The sequence below is a fragment of the Amblyomma americanum genome, chromosome 6 (genome assembly GCF_052857255.1).
Source record: "Amblyomma americanum isolate KBUSLIRL-KWMA chromosome 6, ASM5285725v1, whole genome shotgun sequence".
NCBI classification, from domain to species: Eukaryota; Metazoa; Arthropoda; class Arachnida; order Ixodida; family Ixodidae; genus Amblyomma; species Amblyomma americanum.
Window position 1 is genome coordinate 167,940,215 of NC_135502.1, and position 13,796 is coordinate 167,954,010.

Consider the following 13,796-nt stretch of genomic DNA (forward strand, 5'->3'; position numbering starts at 1 on the left):
CATGTGTGCCCAGAAAGGATGGAATGTCCCAGTCCCAAAACATCATTTATCGAAAATTTCCAGGCCGTAGAGGCAGGACACAGAAACAGAAGCAAAAGGGCAGTGTGCCCATTAATGGCCTAGAAACGTTTTTTCGATGGTGTTAAGCAGAAACAAATACAAATCATATGATTTTTGTCCCAGAAAGGTATCTGAGAGAAGGTTTTGGGACCAATGCTTTTAAACAAAAAATATAAATTGACGCCTCGCTCCCTTTTCTCTCACCCACACGCCAAAAGCTACGGGGAGAGAAGGTTTTGCACTGGCATTCACCGTTTTGAGAGATTGAACAGTTTTGTTTGAACAGCTGTAGGAAGCGCAGTTAACCACGCATCTCTCTCGTATGCCGTCGGCTCCATGCTACAGACAGGCAGGCGACGGCGGTCTGCCTTTTCATCTCACCGCCGGAAGCAGCGGTCACCAACGTGCCCGTCTTCTATAGTGTTTCCAACTTCAGCATGGTGCGGTGGTCCCTGCAGGCATCTCCAACTACCAGCAGTCCTCTTTGCTTCCCTGTATATCAGAGGCGCAGTAATGATCTCCCGTCGCTCGCCCAGCTTCCTCGCTGGATGGAAGCCACCTTCTGGGCTAGGCGAGGGGTGTTCTCCGGGGAGTCGAGCGGGCGCGCTTCTCGGAAGCTTAAAAGGTGGCTCGGGCTAACAGACAGCGGTTGAAGCCGCTCATTTATAGGCGCGGTCTGCGCCTGTTTATTCTTCGCGCCAAGGCAGGCGCGCCCATAAACGCAGCTTCAACTGCACAAACTCCTTCTCCTTCTCGCGCCGGGCGCGCGACCCCATTGGTCGAGCGCGGAAACCACCTTCTAGAACAATCTAGTACCCTGTCACACGGGCACTTTCGATCCTCATTGAGCTCGATCTGCATCGAGATTTTCGAGCACGCTCGAAACATCCGGTGCTACACGGGCATTTTCAATGCTCATTGAGAAGTTTCGCTCATGTGTGTTAGGTGGCGCCAAATGTTCCACCGACAGCCATAACATGCTGATGTCCGGCAACACTGTGCAGCCGGAGGCAGCGGCAGCCAAATCCGTAGCCAGATGTGATAGCGGTTGGCGCCAAAACCAAAAGCTTTGCTGTCACAGCTGTGTAGATTATTATGAGTCTACAAAGGAAGCGTGGGATTGCTCTTATGATGGTGGAGGCCGCTGACCTCGAAGTCGAGATTGAGGCGGCTAAATGTCAGACGGACAGTGTGAAAAGGCGGCTCCTTTTTGCGCACGGGTTGCTTATCGCAGCTACGGTTGCGTGCGATGGTACAGTCCAGCGGGAAAGGTGGATGTACAACCGAAACGAACGCTGGTTCGAGGACACTCTCCCCCACCTCGGTGAATGGTTCTTCAAACAGAGCTTCCGTGTGACTCCTCCGACGTTTCGGTACATAGTCGAAGCTTGCCGGCCCCTGCTGCAGCGCGTCGACACGAATATGCGGTTGGCCATTTCTGTCGAGAAGCGCGTTGCAGTGGCGATGTATAAGATGTGCTCCTCGGCAGAGGATAGGTCTGTGGCCAATCTTTTCGGCCTGGGGCGATCCACCGTGAACACCATATATCGCGAGTTTTGTGACGCCGTAGTGTGCCTACTTGAGGACAAGTGGGTAAACATGCCCTCTCCAGACGCAATGGGCGACCACATTAGAGAGTTCGGCGCCGTTTGCGATTTCCCACAAGCGGTAGGGGCACTCGACGGTTGCCATTTCCCCGTGTCGCCGCCCAAGGAAAGCGCACCAGACTACTACAACTACAAAGGCTGGTGAGTTATCTCATATTTGGCTTATGTAGAGCTTACATGTTGCAGCCATAAAGGCAGCATTGCAGCAGTACGAATTTGCTAATGCAAAAGTCTTCAGTTCACAAGTCATTGTGCATGTCCATGATTTGTGAGGAATTCTTTTAATGCTGTTTTTCTTTTCACAGGCACAGCATCGTGCTGCTCGCCTTGGTAGACCACCGGTACCGCTTTCGGTACGTGAACGTTGGATCACCAGGGCGCTGCCACGATGCCTACATCTACCAACGCTCCCAGCTGGCAGCGTTTATTGAAGGGCCAATATTTCAGGCTCCAGCTGTAGTCTTCAGTGGAACAGCTGTGCCTCCATTAATACTCTGCGACCAAGCATTTCCCCTCACAACGCACTTGATCAAACCCTTCAGCCACAGCGCCCACTTGGATGCCGATATGAAAAGGTTGAACTACCACCTGTCGAAGGCTAGAAGGGTAGTTGAGAACGCCTTTGGCAGACTGAAGGCAAGATTCAGGTTCTGCATGAAAAGGATGGAGTGCAGCATGGATACAGCTCCACTGGTGATCCGCGCCTGCTGCACGCTGAACAACATCTGTGAAGCATTTGGGGACCAAGTTATGCAAGACTGGACCTCTGATGCACAAGTTTCCGAGGCCCTGTATCAGCAGCCACAGAGAGTCACAGATGACCAAACTGCAACTGGTGCTGCAGTACGAGCTGCAATACTAGAGTACTACAAGCAACGAGCACAGAACTGAGGTAAACCGTGCTATCCATTTCCAATAACAGTGTTTGCTGGCTGGCTAGTTGGTGCAATCCATTCACTTCAAGAAACTGTGTGAAAAGGTAATGGAACACACAGGAGACGCAATCAAAATTTGAAAAGTTATACCTTTTTATAGGCTTCACAGCCAACAGTTTACAAAAAAATGTACATATCACATTCAACGGAACCAAATCCAAAAGATGCGAGGACAAGACAAAAAAGGCACTGGCTGGCTTTATTTTGCCATTCGTCTTTGTACGCTGGTCCTGTAGTTAGACCATGAATTACCAACACGCCCACAATGCTTTGTTGCTACAGTATATATCACCCGAAAAATATCACAAACTGCTGCGAAACATACTCAGGTACTGGAAATATGCTCAGGTACTGGAACAGGTGTAAAAAGCACAGAACAGCAAGGAAGAAAAACAATAAAAGACAAAATTGAAAGGAGTAACCTCAGATATCGCACTGCATGTGGTTAACATAGCCATGATTATTGCAAATCACTCAGGTACTGCAGAAAGTGCGAAAAATGCTAAACAATAGTTAAAATCATAAGGAGTCACATTAGAAAATGTCATATTGCACATAGTTAACACAGCCACAAACCACAAATCACTGTGCCACATTGCGCAGGAACTGGAAAAAAAGCAAAAAATGTGCACGAAAACAAAGAGACAAAATCTGGGCTCACATCGGATGATGTCATATTGCATGTGGTTAACACTGCCTTCAATATCACAAATTGCTGCGCAATATCACGCACGCACTGAAATAAGTGCAACAAATGCACAGCAGCAAGAAAGGAAAACAAAAAGAAATAGATAAAATCTGAAAGGAGTCGATACATAACGTCATATTGCACATAGTTAACACAGCCTTCAGTACCACAAATCACCGCACAACATTGCGCAGGTGCTGAAACAAATGGAAAAAATGCGCACAAAAAAGAAAAGAAACAAAATCTGGAGTCACATCAGATGATTCCATATTGCATGTGGTTAACACTGCCATCAATATCACAAATTGCTGCTCAACATCGCGCAGGCACTTGCTGATATGAAAGCAGGGGCAGAACATTAAGAAATCCGACGAGTCTGAAAACTAATGCAAAAAAAAAACCGATAGGCAAAGCAAAAACCGAAAAAATAGAAACATACAACTCTGAAAAAATTAGAAAAATTCTTAACTTGATTCAAAAAACTTTGTTATGGCATTCACCATTTTCTCTTGCAGCGTCAAGTGCCGCTGCCTCATCTCCATCTCTCTGCTGTGACACGCTTCAAGGCTCTCAAGCAGCATCCTCTGCTCCGTGAGCAAAGCTTGCCTAAAGTCAGACGAAGCAGTCCGCAGCCTTTTTCTATTATTTTGCTGCTCGCGGATGCCTGCCTGCCCCTCAGCTCCTCCATCTTCAATGGCCGCTGACTCGGCTACAAAACCTCCGGCCCTGCTGTCGTCCGCGTTCAATGCGGGCTCCTGCCAATTTTCCAGTGCGGGGCTGCCATCCTCAGCGGTCCCGGTGTCGGCGCCCACCACCATGCCAAGAATGATCTGCGTGACAATTTATGATGTTTGCCTCTCAATGTCTTTGCTCCATAGACAAGCGAGAAGTGTGGGATCAAGCGTGTGTGAAACAAGGATGTCTCCAGTGACTAGCTGTGAACTGAAGCAGTGATAGTAGACGGATTTTGTTTCTGGCCCACTTATATTCTTTTGCCATCTAGTGGATAGAAGTTGAAGTCGCTTTTCACATGCGTTCCTGTCGACCTGGCCGTACAAGTCTGCTCTGCTGCTCTCGAAGCTGACAAGTCTCTACCTAAACGAACCCCCATTGAAGTTCTGGATCTCCGTAGACTCCTGCAGTTCTGCCTGGATAATACTTATTTCGTCTTCCAAGGACGCTTTTACCGTCAACTTCAGGGCACACCAATGGGTGCCTCTATATCAGTGACCGTCGCTAACCTCTGTATGGAATCCGTCGAGCGCCGTGCCCTTGAAACGTTTGCATCACCTCCTAGAATTTTCCTGAGATATGTTGACGACTGCTTTTGCCTGATTCGGAATTCTGACTTAGCCGTCTTCTCGCACCATTTGAATTCTATAGAACGAGCAATAGACTTCACTACCGAAGAAGAAGCGAATGGTGCGTTGCCGTTTCTGGATGTATTGATAAGGCGGGACAGCAACAAGCTCAGTTTCAGCGTTTATAGAAAACCGCCCACACCGGAAGATACCTTAACTTTAATTCGGTTCACCCTGCTACACAGAAGAAATCAGTCGCTATGTCCTTGTTCAAACGACCGCAACGCATCTGCAGCTCCCTTGAAGACCAGACCATTGATTTTCAAACTGTACGACAAGAAGTTTCAAGCAACAACTACCCGACGTCATTTGTGCAATCTGTGGAAAAACAGCTATGTCGCCCAGCAAGCGATACTCCTCTGTCACCCTTAAAACGTGCTGCCGTGCCCTATGCTCCCGGACTAAGCGAGGCTTTAGCACGCATCATGCGCACCTTTGGTGTTCATATCGCCCACTTTCCGACAAGAAAACTGCGCCATGCGTTGGTAAATGTCAAAGACCCCCTTCCCAAAGAAAAATATCCAGGCATAGTGTACAAGGTTCCTTGTTCCGACTGTGACTATGCATACATTGGCGAAACCGGAAATTTCGAGAGGCGGCTAAAAGAACATAGTAACGATGTACGTAACAAAAAAGTGGATTCAAATGCTATCGCCGAGCACGCAGTATCTACAGGCCATGACATCGACTGGGGTCGGGCACACGTGCTTTCAACAGAAAAGAAGCTATACCCTCGCCTGCACTTGGAATCATTAATCATCCAAACTACTAGTCACACCCTCAACCGCAACGATGGAAATCTTAACCCAATCTACGCACGCTCCCTGCGCCCTCTTTTCAAGCATATGTAATGCCACTGAGCTGCTCGCTTCATTTCAATGTGAACAAGGCTCCCGTACGGGAGCCGAAACGTCTGTTTTTGTTTTTTGTTTTCTTTGGTCGGCGCTCCTTCTTCTTCGTCAACATTGGCAATGTTTCTTCAAAGGTCATGTTTTCTTTGCTTACTGCCTGAGCAAATGCCTTTAGGTGCCACCTAAGGCTGATTCTGTAGACATCATGACCGCACTTGAAACATAAGGTGGTTGATGCTTTGAATTATGTGATGGTTTGTAGCACTAAACGACCGGATGACAGCACTAACAAATATGTCGTTGAGATGATGGAACTAGAAATAAACATCACTATGGTTCAAATGCAACCTAGCACATGCTGTGTGCTAGGCAACGTGCAGCAGTGCTGAAAGACAGACTACAAATGTCAAGCTGTTTGCATTTTGTATGTGATGTCACCTTGACACGTTTATTTAGTATTGCAGTGTGCCACATATTTCATGACCACATCATAGATACTCCAATAAAGGCCATTTTTCAAAGTTCTCGGTGATGTAAATGAAAAGGTGAGGAAATGATCGAGCACAACATTTTTGGCAAGTGCACTGCCAATCTCAAATTTGATCTACATACCTCCTCTACAGTGGCTCCCCCAGAGCAGCGGGTTTCTTGAACGAGTGAGGGGTCGTTCATTGGTAACGACCCCAAGAAAGAATGGATCCGAGCGTAATGGGGCCATTGGATGGCGCCCGATCCTGTGGTGGTTCCATTTTTGTTGAAGTCCCTAAAAGGATGGAAAGTTGCGCAAGTTTACATAAAGGCAGAGCAGTGTGCATTTAAAAGAGAAAAGAAAAGCCCGTCATTAGGTGCATATTAAACAGAAAAAAACAAGCCTACCAGATTTTACATTCAGACGCCAGGCTTGAAATGAATGGAGACGTAATGAATCAAAATTGCACGCTAGCGCTAAGAAGCGGGGAGCCGTCTGGTGCTACCAAAGGACTTTTTTTTATCACTGCTTACAAATAGCTAAATGAGCAAGGCGGGTTCTCGGCGGTAATTTGCGGGCACCCTCCCCTAGAGGTCGGAAAATATGCAGGTGCCCTGAAGCGCGCCGAAAGTTCTTCGAACGTCTCTCTCATTGTCTGAAGACCATCGCGAACTCGCAATTGAAACAGCTTACAACCATGCTTTTATAACACTTCGGAATTCGACTGCCGTCGGTCCAAGAGTGAGTTGCGGCAAAAGACAGCAGGGAGTCGGTTTCATCGTATTCACTGTGCGAAGAGTAAAACTACTCCATAACAAAAAAACTATGCGATGTCTTCACCGTATACCATGGCCGACTCAAATCTCGTTAGGCACGAAATCCAGCGCAAACAAAAAAATACACGCGAGAACTCAACACCCCCACGGTGAGCAGCCGACAAAACCTGCCTGCACGCGCTCGATTAAAAATTGTCGCTGCTGACGCGCCGAACCTGCGCCACAGAACTGCTTCAGCACCGCGCTGGCAACACTTTTTCTGGATTGGTGCCGTGAACCAGCACTGAATCGAATGCAGCTATAGCGCAATGACATCTCGTGAAGCGTGAATTCAAAGCAACGAAGCAGAACAGGTGCAGGTGAGAAAGCCAGTGCCTGCGAAGTTGGAGGCCGTCTAAAAATGCTTACTTACCGGTACATCTGCGTCAAGTTTCTTATCTTGTGGCGCACCTCTGCTGATGTGCGATGGAACCCTAGGATCCGCAACGCCTCCGCGATTTCCGCATACACTGCGGCGTTCCTCTTCTGGCGCCGCAAATCCTTCAGGTGGTCCTGCCAGCAATCGATGAGAGCGGCTGTCTCGCGCTCGCTCCACAGTCTGCGCGCCGGCGAGCAGGAGGACGCCATCTTCGTTTACACTGACGGCGATGCTTGGAGCGTGGTGTGGAGATTATTTTCAAACATGTTTGCATATAAGCACGCATAGTACCTGAAAATGTTCTGTCTTGCAATTTAATTAATTAAAACAACAACAATTGTGGTTTCGTTTTGTTAACTAGTGTTTATTTCTATAGCTTCATGAGAGCGAGAGTGTTCTCGATTGTGCTTGGAACCTCAAGCACTCTTGAGGAATCGGCATTGAGTCAAGCAGGATCGAGCTCGATTGCGCTTGAAAGTGGCCGTGTGACAACCGTCGATCTGCATTGAGTTCGATGAACATTGACTCAATGAGGATCGAAAGTGCCCGTGTGACAGGGGTATAAGTCATTCCGCGGCACGCTGAGTCAACGATGGAGGAGCGAAGGCGAGAGGGTATCACTTTGGCGCGGTCGAGGTTACCCCCTTTCCGTCGACATTGAGCAAAAACTTCTCCGACATTCGCGAAAAATCGACGCCGCGCGTTTATAAGTTTACTTTAGCGCCCGACCGGCGAGCTGAGTGAAAAGCGCACGCACGATTTACGCGCTCTCCAGGGTTCTTTCGCGCTGTTTTTTTTTTGTTTTACTTTACCGCGCGCTGGCGCGATTGCGTAGGCGCAGCGACGGTTTTTCGAAAATGCGCCGAATTTTGTGACACTGCGCCTTCCTTTAAGAATATTGTGCAACAATATTCACAATCTATATGGCGAATGCCAGGATACACACACATCAATACAATGATGTCTGCACGCACACAACAGTTGAAAACCGTCAAAATTCACATCAATACATGCCGCCACTAGGCAAAACATTAACACAACACAAACAGGGAGTATTCAAGTTCAAGGCATTTTTGCGCCTATACTTCCAGATACATTTCCTACTTGCGCTTCCGCAATGCGCGCGTGAGGACCTTCACGGGCCACAAGAGTCTCTTCGACTCGCGGGTCTTTTTCTCGGTCAACCTGGGCTTCTGTTTCGCCCAACGTGAACCCTGTAGATAAATTTGCCGACTAGGAAAAGAGTTGTGCGCTTAGGTATGCACACACAACAAGGCAATCGATGGATTCAAGGGCACCTGCGTCAAACCACACAGGCTTACAATATTTACCGGTGTGAATGCACGCTTGGTCACATTCCAGAATTTTGCTGTGCGATCGAAAGGCAGCTGAAGTAATGTGCGCAATAGCACGATGAACATGTCCAAAACCTGCGCTAAGCTGAGCCTAGCCGGAGTTTGACACCTTGTCCTCTCGAGCTTTCTTTTGCGTTTCGCTGCTTCTTTGTGACCACTCCGTGGCGTTTCTTTCGGCTTCGCACGGCTTTCTACTGCAGTGCCCGTCCTTTGCAGCGAGATCGTTTTTTTTTTCCTCGGGGCTTTTATCCGCGTGGGAATCTTCCGTTCTTCGTTCTTGACAGTCTGCTTCGCTGCTCCTTTGCTGGAGCTAGCACGCTCGCACTTCCTTTGCCACTTCCTTTTCGCTTTGCGATCACTGCGCTGTTCCGAAGAGCAGGATTCAGATTTCTCCTTCTCGTGGCTACTTTCTGGGCCCTTTGGAAATTTTGCCCCCTTTATGTTGCCCAATATGAGTTCGTATATGAGGCGCTTCATGCACAGTGCAGTTAGTTTCCCGCTCTAGTACGGAGTCCGCACATATACTTCAGCTTCCGGCAAGCGCTGAAACGAGCCGTCCACTAGCCGCACAAGGCTCTTCGTTCCAGTGAGATCCTTATCTCACTAGTCTTCGTTTTATTATTAAAGCGCTGCTTCCCGTGTCTCGCAACACTATTTTTTCTCCTACCTTCCCTTTCAGGGCAGGCATTCTGCTCATTTCGGCTTCCGGTAGCGCGTTCACAACGGCATTCACGACGGGCACCTTCTTGCCCGTCTTCAGTTCTACAAAGCCATTTTCATCTTCTTCCTCCACGTGGTCACCTGAAAAGGCCCGTACGCACGATACCTGGGGATTGGGCTTGCTCTAGTTCAGACAAACCGTGGCTCTGTGCCCCTTCTGGCCACACTTAAAACAAGCTGTTGGGGTACTGTTCGTAGCGCTGTTGAGGCAATTAGACGCGTAATGGCCTTACCTGTCGCACAGGTAGAACTTTGGTGGAGCATTTGGGCTAAATCAGGCATCACGGCTGTCGGCTTTCCCCGCGCTCTCCGAATTCGTATTCGTAATCATGGCCAGATTCGCTCCTCCTTGAGTTTCAAAAAACTGGTCAGTAAGATCTAGCGTTTTGGAGAGAGGCTTTTCTTTCCTTCAGGTACAACTGCAAGCTCGGGTAACTGCTCAGGAATTTTTCCTTGATGAGTAGCTCGCGAAGTTCACTCTATTCCTGTGCAATCTGAAATTTCTGTCCACCGATCAAAGTAGTGACTAAACCTTGACGCATACTGGGTTGCCGTTTCGCCATCTGTGGGCTTCCCTGTTCGGAATTTATCTCGGAATCCCTCGGTGGTGAGTCGGAATCGCTTAAGCAAGGCGGCCTTTACCTTGCTATAGCTTGCAGCATCGTCCAGAGAAAGTCGTCCGAATACGCTTAGAGCTTCCCCGCTGAGACATGTGCTAAGAACGGTAGCACATTCACTGTTTGACCAACTCAGACTTCCCGCGATCCCTTCGAATCGCCTGAGGAACGCGTCAAGATCGTCCCTTTTTTCTTCAAATCTGGGAAGTAATCTGCTGGCATCTATCCGCAGGCCGCTGCCTTCTTCTCTAGTGCTATGACCTTCCGCTGAGTGGTTCGCAGCACGTTGGAGCTCAAGCTTCATGGCAAGCAGTTGTGTTTTCGCGTTCGAATTCTCTCTCTCGTTCTTTCTCAGCTTCTCTAGCCTTCTGTCTTTCTTTTTCAACCCTCTCTCTCTCCTTTTCGGCTTCTCGAGCCCTCTGTCTTTCCTTTTCAACCCCCTCTCTCTCTTTCGGCTTCTTCTCGAGCTCTCTGTCTCTCCTTTTCGACTCCTTTTCGAGCCCTCTCTCTCTCTCCTTTTCAACCCCCTCTCTGTCCTTTTCAGCTTCTTCTCGAGCCCTCTGTCTCTCCTTTTCAGCCTTCTCTCTCTCCTGGTTCACCCATTTCCGTAGTTCAGCCGCGGACATCCTCATCTGCGTGCCGACCTCAACTAGTTCCTTCAAGCTCATATTTGGAGAACGAACTCCTCAAGACAAGGACTACCTCTATACGGTGAACCTGAATAATCGCTTCAACGCGGCCACCTCACAATATCGCTCTGCTGTCGAACACTCATTTACGACCTCTTCGTAAACTCCTTCCGAATCTTTCTCCGTTCTCTGAGCTCACAAAGCACCAAACGTCCTGTCGCGGACGCCAGAATGTCACCACTTCGCGCACTTTTGCGTGCGCTCCCAGACACCCTTAGAGCGTGTGGGGGCAGCGGTCTCGGTCACAAAGGAGATGTTCTCGACTCAGCGTGGCAAGCTAAGCCGGAGACCAGCTATCAAGTGACAAGGGGGTTGGTCGTTTGGTGCCCAGCTTTCGCCGGTCGCAAGCCATAGAATGGGTCGGAGCCAAAGGTTCACAAAACAAAACAAAGTTTACACAGCAAAGAGACGAAACAAAGGATTTCACTATCACTCGTACGAGCAGATACAAATTGAGTTACAAATACAATGCACCCGTGCAAAGTAACAATACAGAGAGAGATAACAATTCAACAAAATCTTTGCACCTAATGTGCACAAACACAGAGAGAGACAAATAAACAAAACACAATTTGTTCACCGGGTACTGCGACAGTCCGACGATCTGAGGAACTCGACAGGGCCGTCCCTTTAGAATGGCGCAGGTTTCCTCGCTGGTCCGGGCTGGGCGAGTGGTGTTCTCCCGGGAGTCGAGCGGGCGCGCTTCTCGGAAGCTTAATGGCGGCTCGGGCTAACAGACAGTGGTTGAAGCCCTTCATTTATAGGCGCAGTCCGCGTCTGTTTGTGCAGTTGAAGGTGTGTGTATGTGCGCGCCAGCCCTGGCGCCAAGAACAAACTCCTTCTCTTTATCGCGCCGGGCGCGCGACCCCATTGGTCGAGCGCGGAAACCACCTTCTAGAGCAATCTAGGTCATTCGCGGCACGCTGACTCATCGGTGCAGGAGCGAAGGGGAGAGTGTATCACTTTGGCGCGGTCAAGGTTACCCCCTTTCCGTCGACAACGAGCAAAAACTTCTCCGACATTCGAGATAAATCGACGCCGCACGTGCCTATGTTTGCTTTGGCGCCCCGCGGGCGAGCTGAGTGTAAAGCCCACGCACGGTTTACGCGGTCTCCGGGGTTCTTCCCCGCTGTATTTTTTTGTTATACTTCACCGCGCGCGGGCGCGATTGCTTAGGCGGAGCGCTGGTTTTTTTTTTTAAATTGCGCCGAATTTTGTGACATCTGGAAAAATGAGCACCTCCTGGGGAGATTCCAGATGTTCTGATGGGCTATTTCTGGGAGATTTTGAGAAGGTTTTGCGCTTGTTGGTAAATTAAGGTTGGAAAGCTGTGACTATGTCATCCACTACTCTACATTATCTCTAAATGCAAAGACGGACTTTTTCAGTCAAGAGAGTACACCTAATCACATTTATGAGACCAACGCCTATGTGTTACGTAACAGGGTACAGTGATACTGCGCATAGGAATGCATGTAAAGAAGTGCTCATAGCAATTTTCAGATTTCGCGTTGCACCTATGAGGTTGTCATTGGTGAACAAATCACAAGCAGATATTAGTAGAATGTGGAAGTGTAAAAGGCTATTTGAATGCCCATGTATTTTTAAACACCATAATATGTGCTTACCCCACTTACACCACCAAGCGCATATTGTCAAATTTTAAAGATAGACTGGACTTTAAATGATGTTTTGCACTTCCACATTCTGTTCTGAAATGCACTAGCTGCATTTACCGTAAAACCCGGAATATGGGTCGAACTTTTTTTCAAAAAGCCGCGGCGAAAAGTTGACCACAGTATTATATACCTGTCTTTGGCAGAAAAACTACCGAAGTCTTCGAACAATGGGCGGCTGAAGTCAACAGCCTCCATCACCATCGGCATCAGCAGCAGCGCGGCGTTGTCGCCCCGCCATTTTGCGTGTCCGTCGTTTCAAAGCTAATTCGTTAAAAGGCTGTTTTTTCACATTTTGTTTCAAAATTAGCGTAAGCCAAGGGCAATTCACCGTAGGATTCAAGAAAAACGCGATTGAGTACGCGGAAGTTCACAGCAACCTGGTGGCAAGGCGCGAATTTGGAGTATTCGAAAAGAGCATTCAGTACTAGTTGGCGGAGGCAGAAGCTGCGTTTTACAACTTGCAGCAACCAGAAGAAAACATTTCGTGGGCGGACCGCAGCGTATCCAGAATTGGAAGGAAAGGTTGCGCTGCGTGCACGATCGCTGCCTCTGGCTGCCGAATGCGTCCACGTGAATGCGGTAGAGATCGCGCGTGCCTCCAGATTCACGAGGGCGCAATTCAAGGGCTTGCCATCCTGAGTGCGGAGATTCATGAAGAGGAAGGGCTTTGCTCTATGGCGCCGTACTTCTGTGCGCCAAAAACAAACACGCGGGACGATGGGCGCGCGATACTGTTAAAAAATTGGCCGGTTGTACATACGAGCAGCATTTAAATGAAAATAAATACTGTCGCCATTGTGCAACCTGTTGAGTCGCATTTGATTCAAGGTAAGAGTGCCTTTCGGTACTTTTCTTTGAAAAAGATTTTTTTTTCCAATTTTAGAACTAGTTAGTTCGGGGTCGACCTATATTGCGGTTTGGCCCATAATCCGGTTTTTACGGTACATCAAGTATGTGTTAGTACAATGAACATTATTCGGTGTACTTTCTTGACACAGGCCTGTTTTCGCATTTAGAGAACATATGGAGTAGCAGACTGCATATTCGCTGCTTTCGGAATTTAAATTATTCTCCTTTGCCAATGCTTGCGAAGCTACAGGTTAGAGCTTTCGTAACGTTTTTTTCCTGGTATTTTTGGTCTCCTTGTAGAGACTTCCTGTCCAAATTTTAAGAGTGTTATGGATCGGATGCTTCAAATTTAAATAAATTTCAGATTCAAGAAATCGTTCCTTATGCTTTCCATTTATATATACCAATAAAAGTTGGAACTCTTTTTAATCACTTAGTTACTTATCCGTTCTGCAATTTGAAGGTGTGAGTTAGTTGCCAAGGGTAAAAAGTTTAAATACAGCATCACTGGATGCTTCTGGTGTTTTTGATTTTTCTTCTAGGAAGCAGTAACTTCCCCAATAGTGGAAATAAGCCAGTCACACTAATTCTGATCTGCAATTTTGGTGTGCAAAATGTATTCCCTATGGCTTGTACAGTACATCACGATTCGTAGGTCATATAGGAGTTACAAAATAGTGCTGTGCGTGGAAATGCTGCCTATGACATGACGTTGTTTATAA

At 48.0% G+C, this 13,796-nt stretch overlaps 2 protein-coding genes across 2 annotated transcripts; one reads left to right on the forward strand and one right to left on the reverse strand.

Annotated features, from left to right (window-relative positions):
• The first annotated feature begins 637 nt into the window (after positions 1-637).
• On the forward strand, positions 638-2,558 carry LOC144095597 (uncharacterized). Its single transcript, XM_077629274.1, has 2 exons — positions 638-1,808; positions 1,973-2,558. The coding sequence occupies exons 1-2, from the start codon at positions 1,156-1,158 to the stop codon at positions 2,556-2,558; spliced, it is 1,239 nt and encodes a 412-aa protein (XP_077485400.1). The 5' UTR covers positions 638-1,155.
• Positions 2,559-2,816: 258 nt separating this feature from the next.
• LOC144095042 (uncharacterized) lies at positions 2,817-7,280 on the reverse strand. The gene is made up of 3 exons (XM_077628854.1): positions 7,160-7,280; positions 6,115-6,265; positions 2,817-4,120 (listed from the first exon to the last, which is right to left on the reverse strand). The coding sequence occupies exons 1-3, from the start codon at positions 7,165-7,167 to the stop codon at positions 3,755-3,757; spliced, it is 525 nt and encodes a 174-aa protein (XP_077484980.1). The 5' UTR covers positions 7,168-7,280; the 3' UTR covers positions 2,817-3,754.
• Positions 7,281-13,796: the final 6,516 nt, after the last annotated feature.

Bases quoted from the DNA above. Each gene is read 5' to 3' on its own strand.
- LOC144095042 (XM_077628854.1), bottom strand. The intron at 4,121-6,114 runs GTATGTAGATCA...ATTGTCACGCAG, and splicing joins GGGGAGCCACTGTAGAGGAG to ATCATTCTTGGCATGGTGGT.
- LOC144095597 (XM_077629274.1), top strand. From the start codon at position 1,156: ATGAGTCTACAAAGGAAGCGTGGGATTGCTCTTATGATGGTGGAGGCC. The intron at 1,809-1,972 runs GTGAGTTATCTC...TTCTTTTCACAG, and splicing joins TACTACAACTACAAAGGCTG to GCACAGCATCGTGCTGCTCG.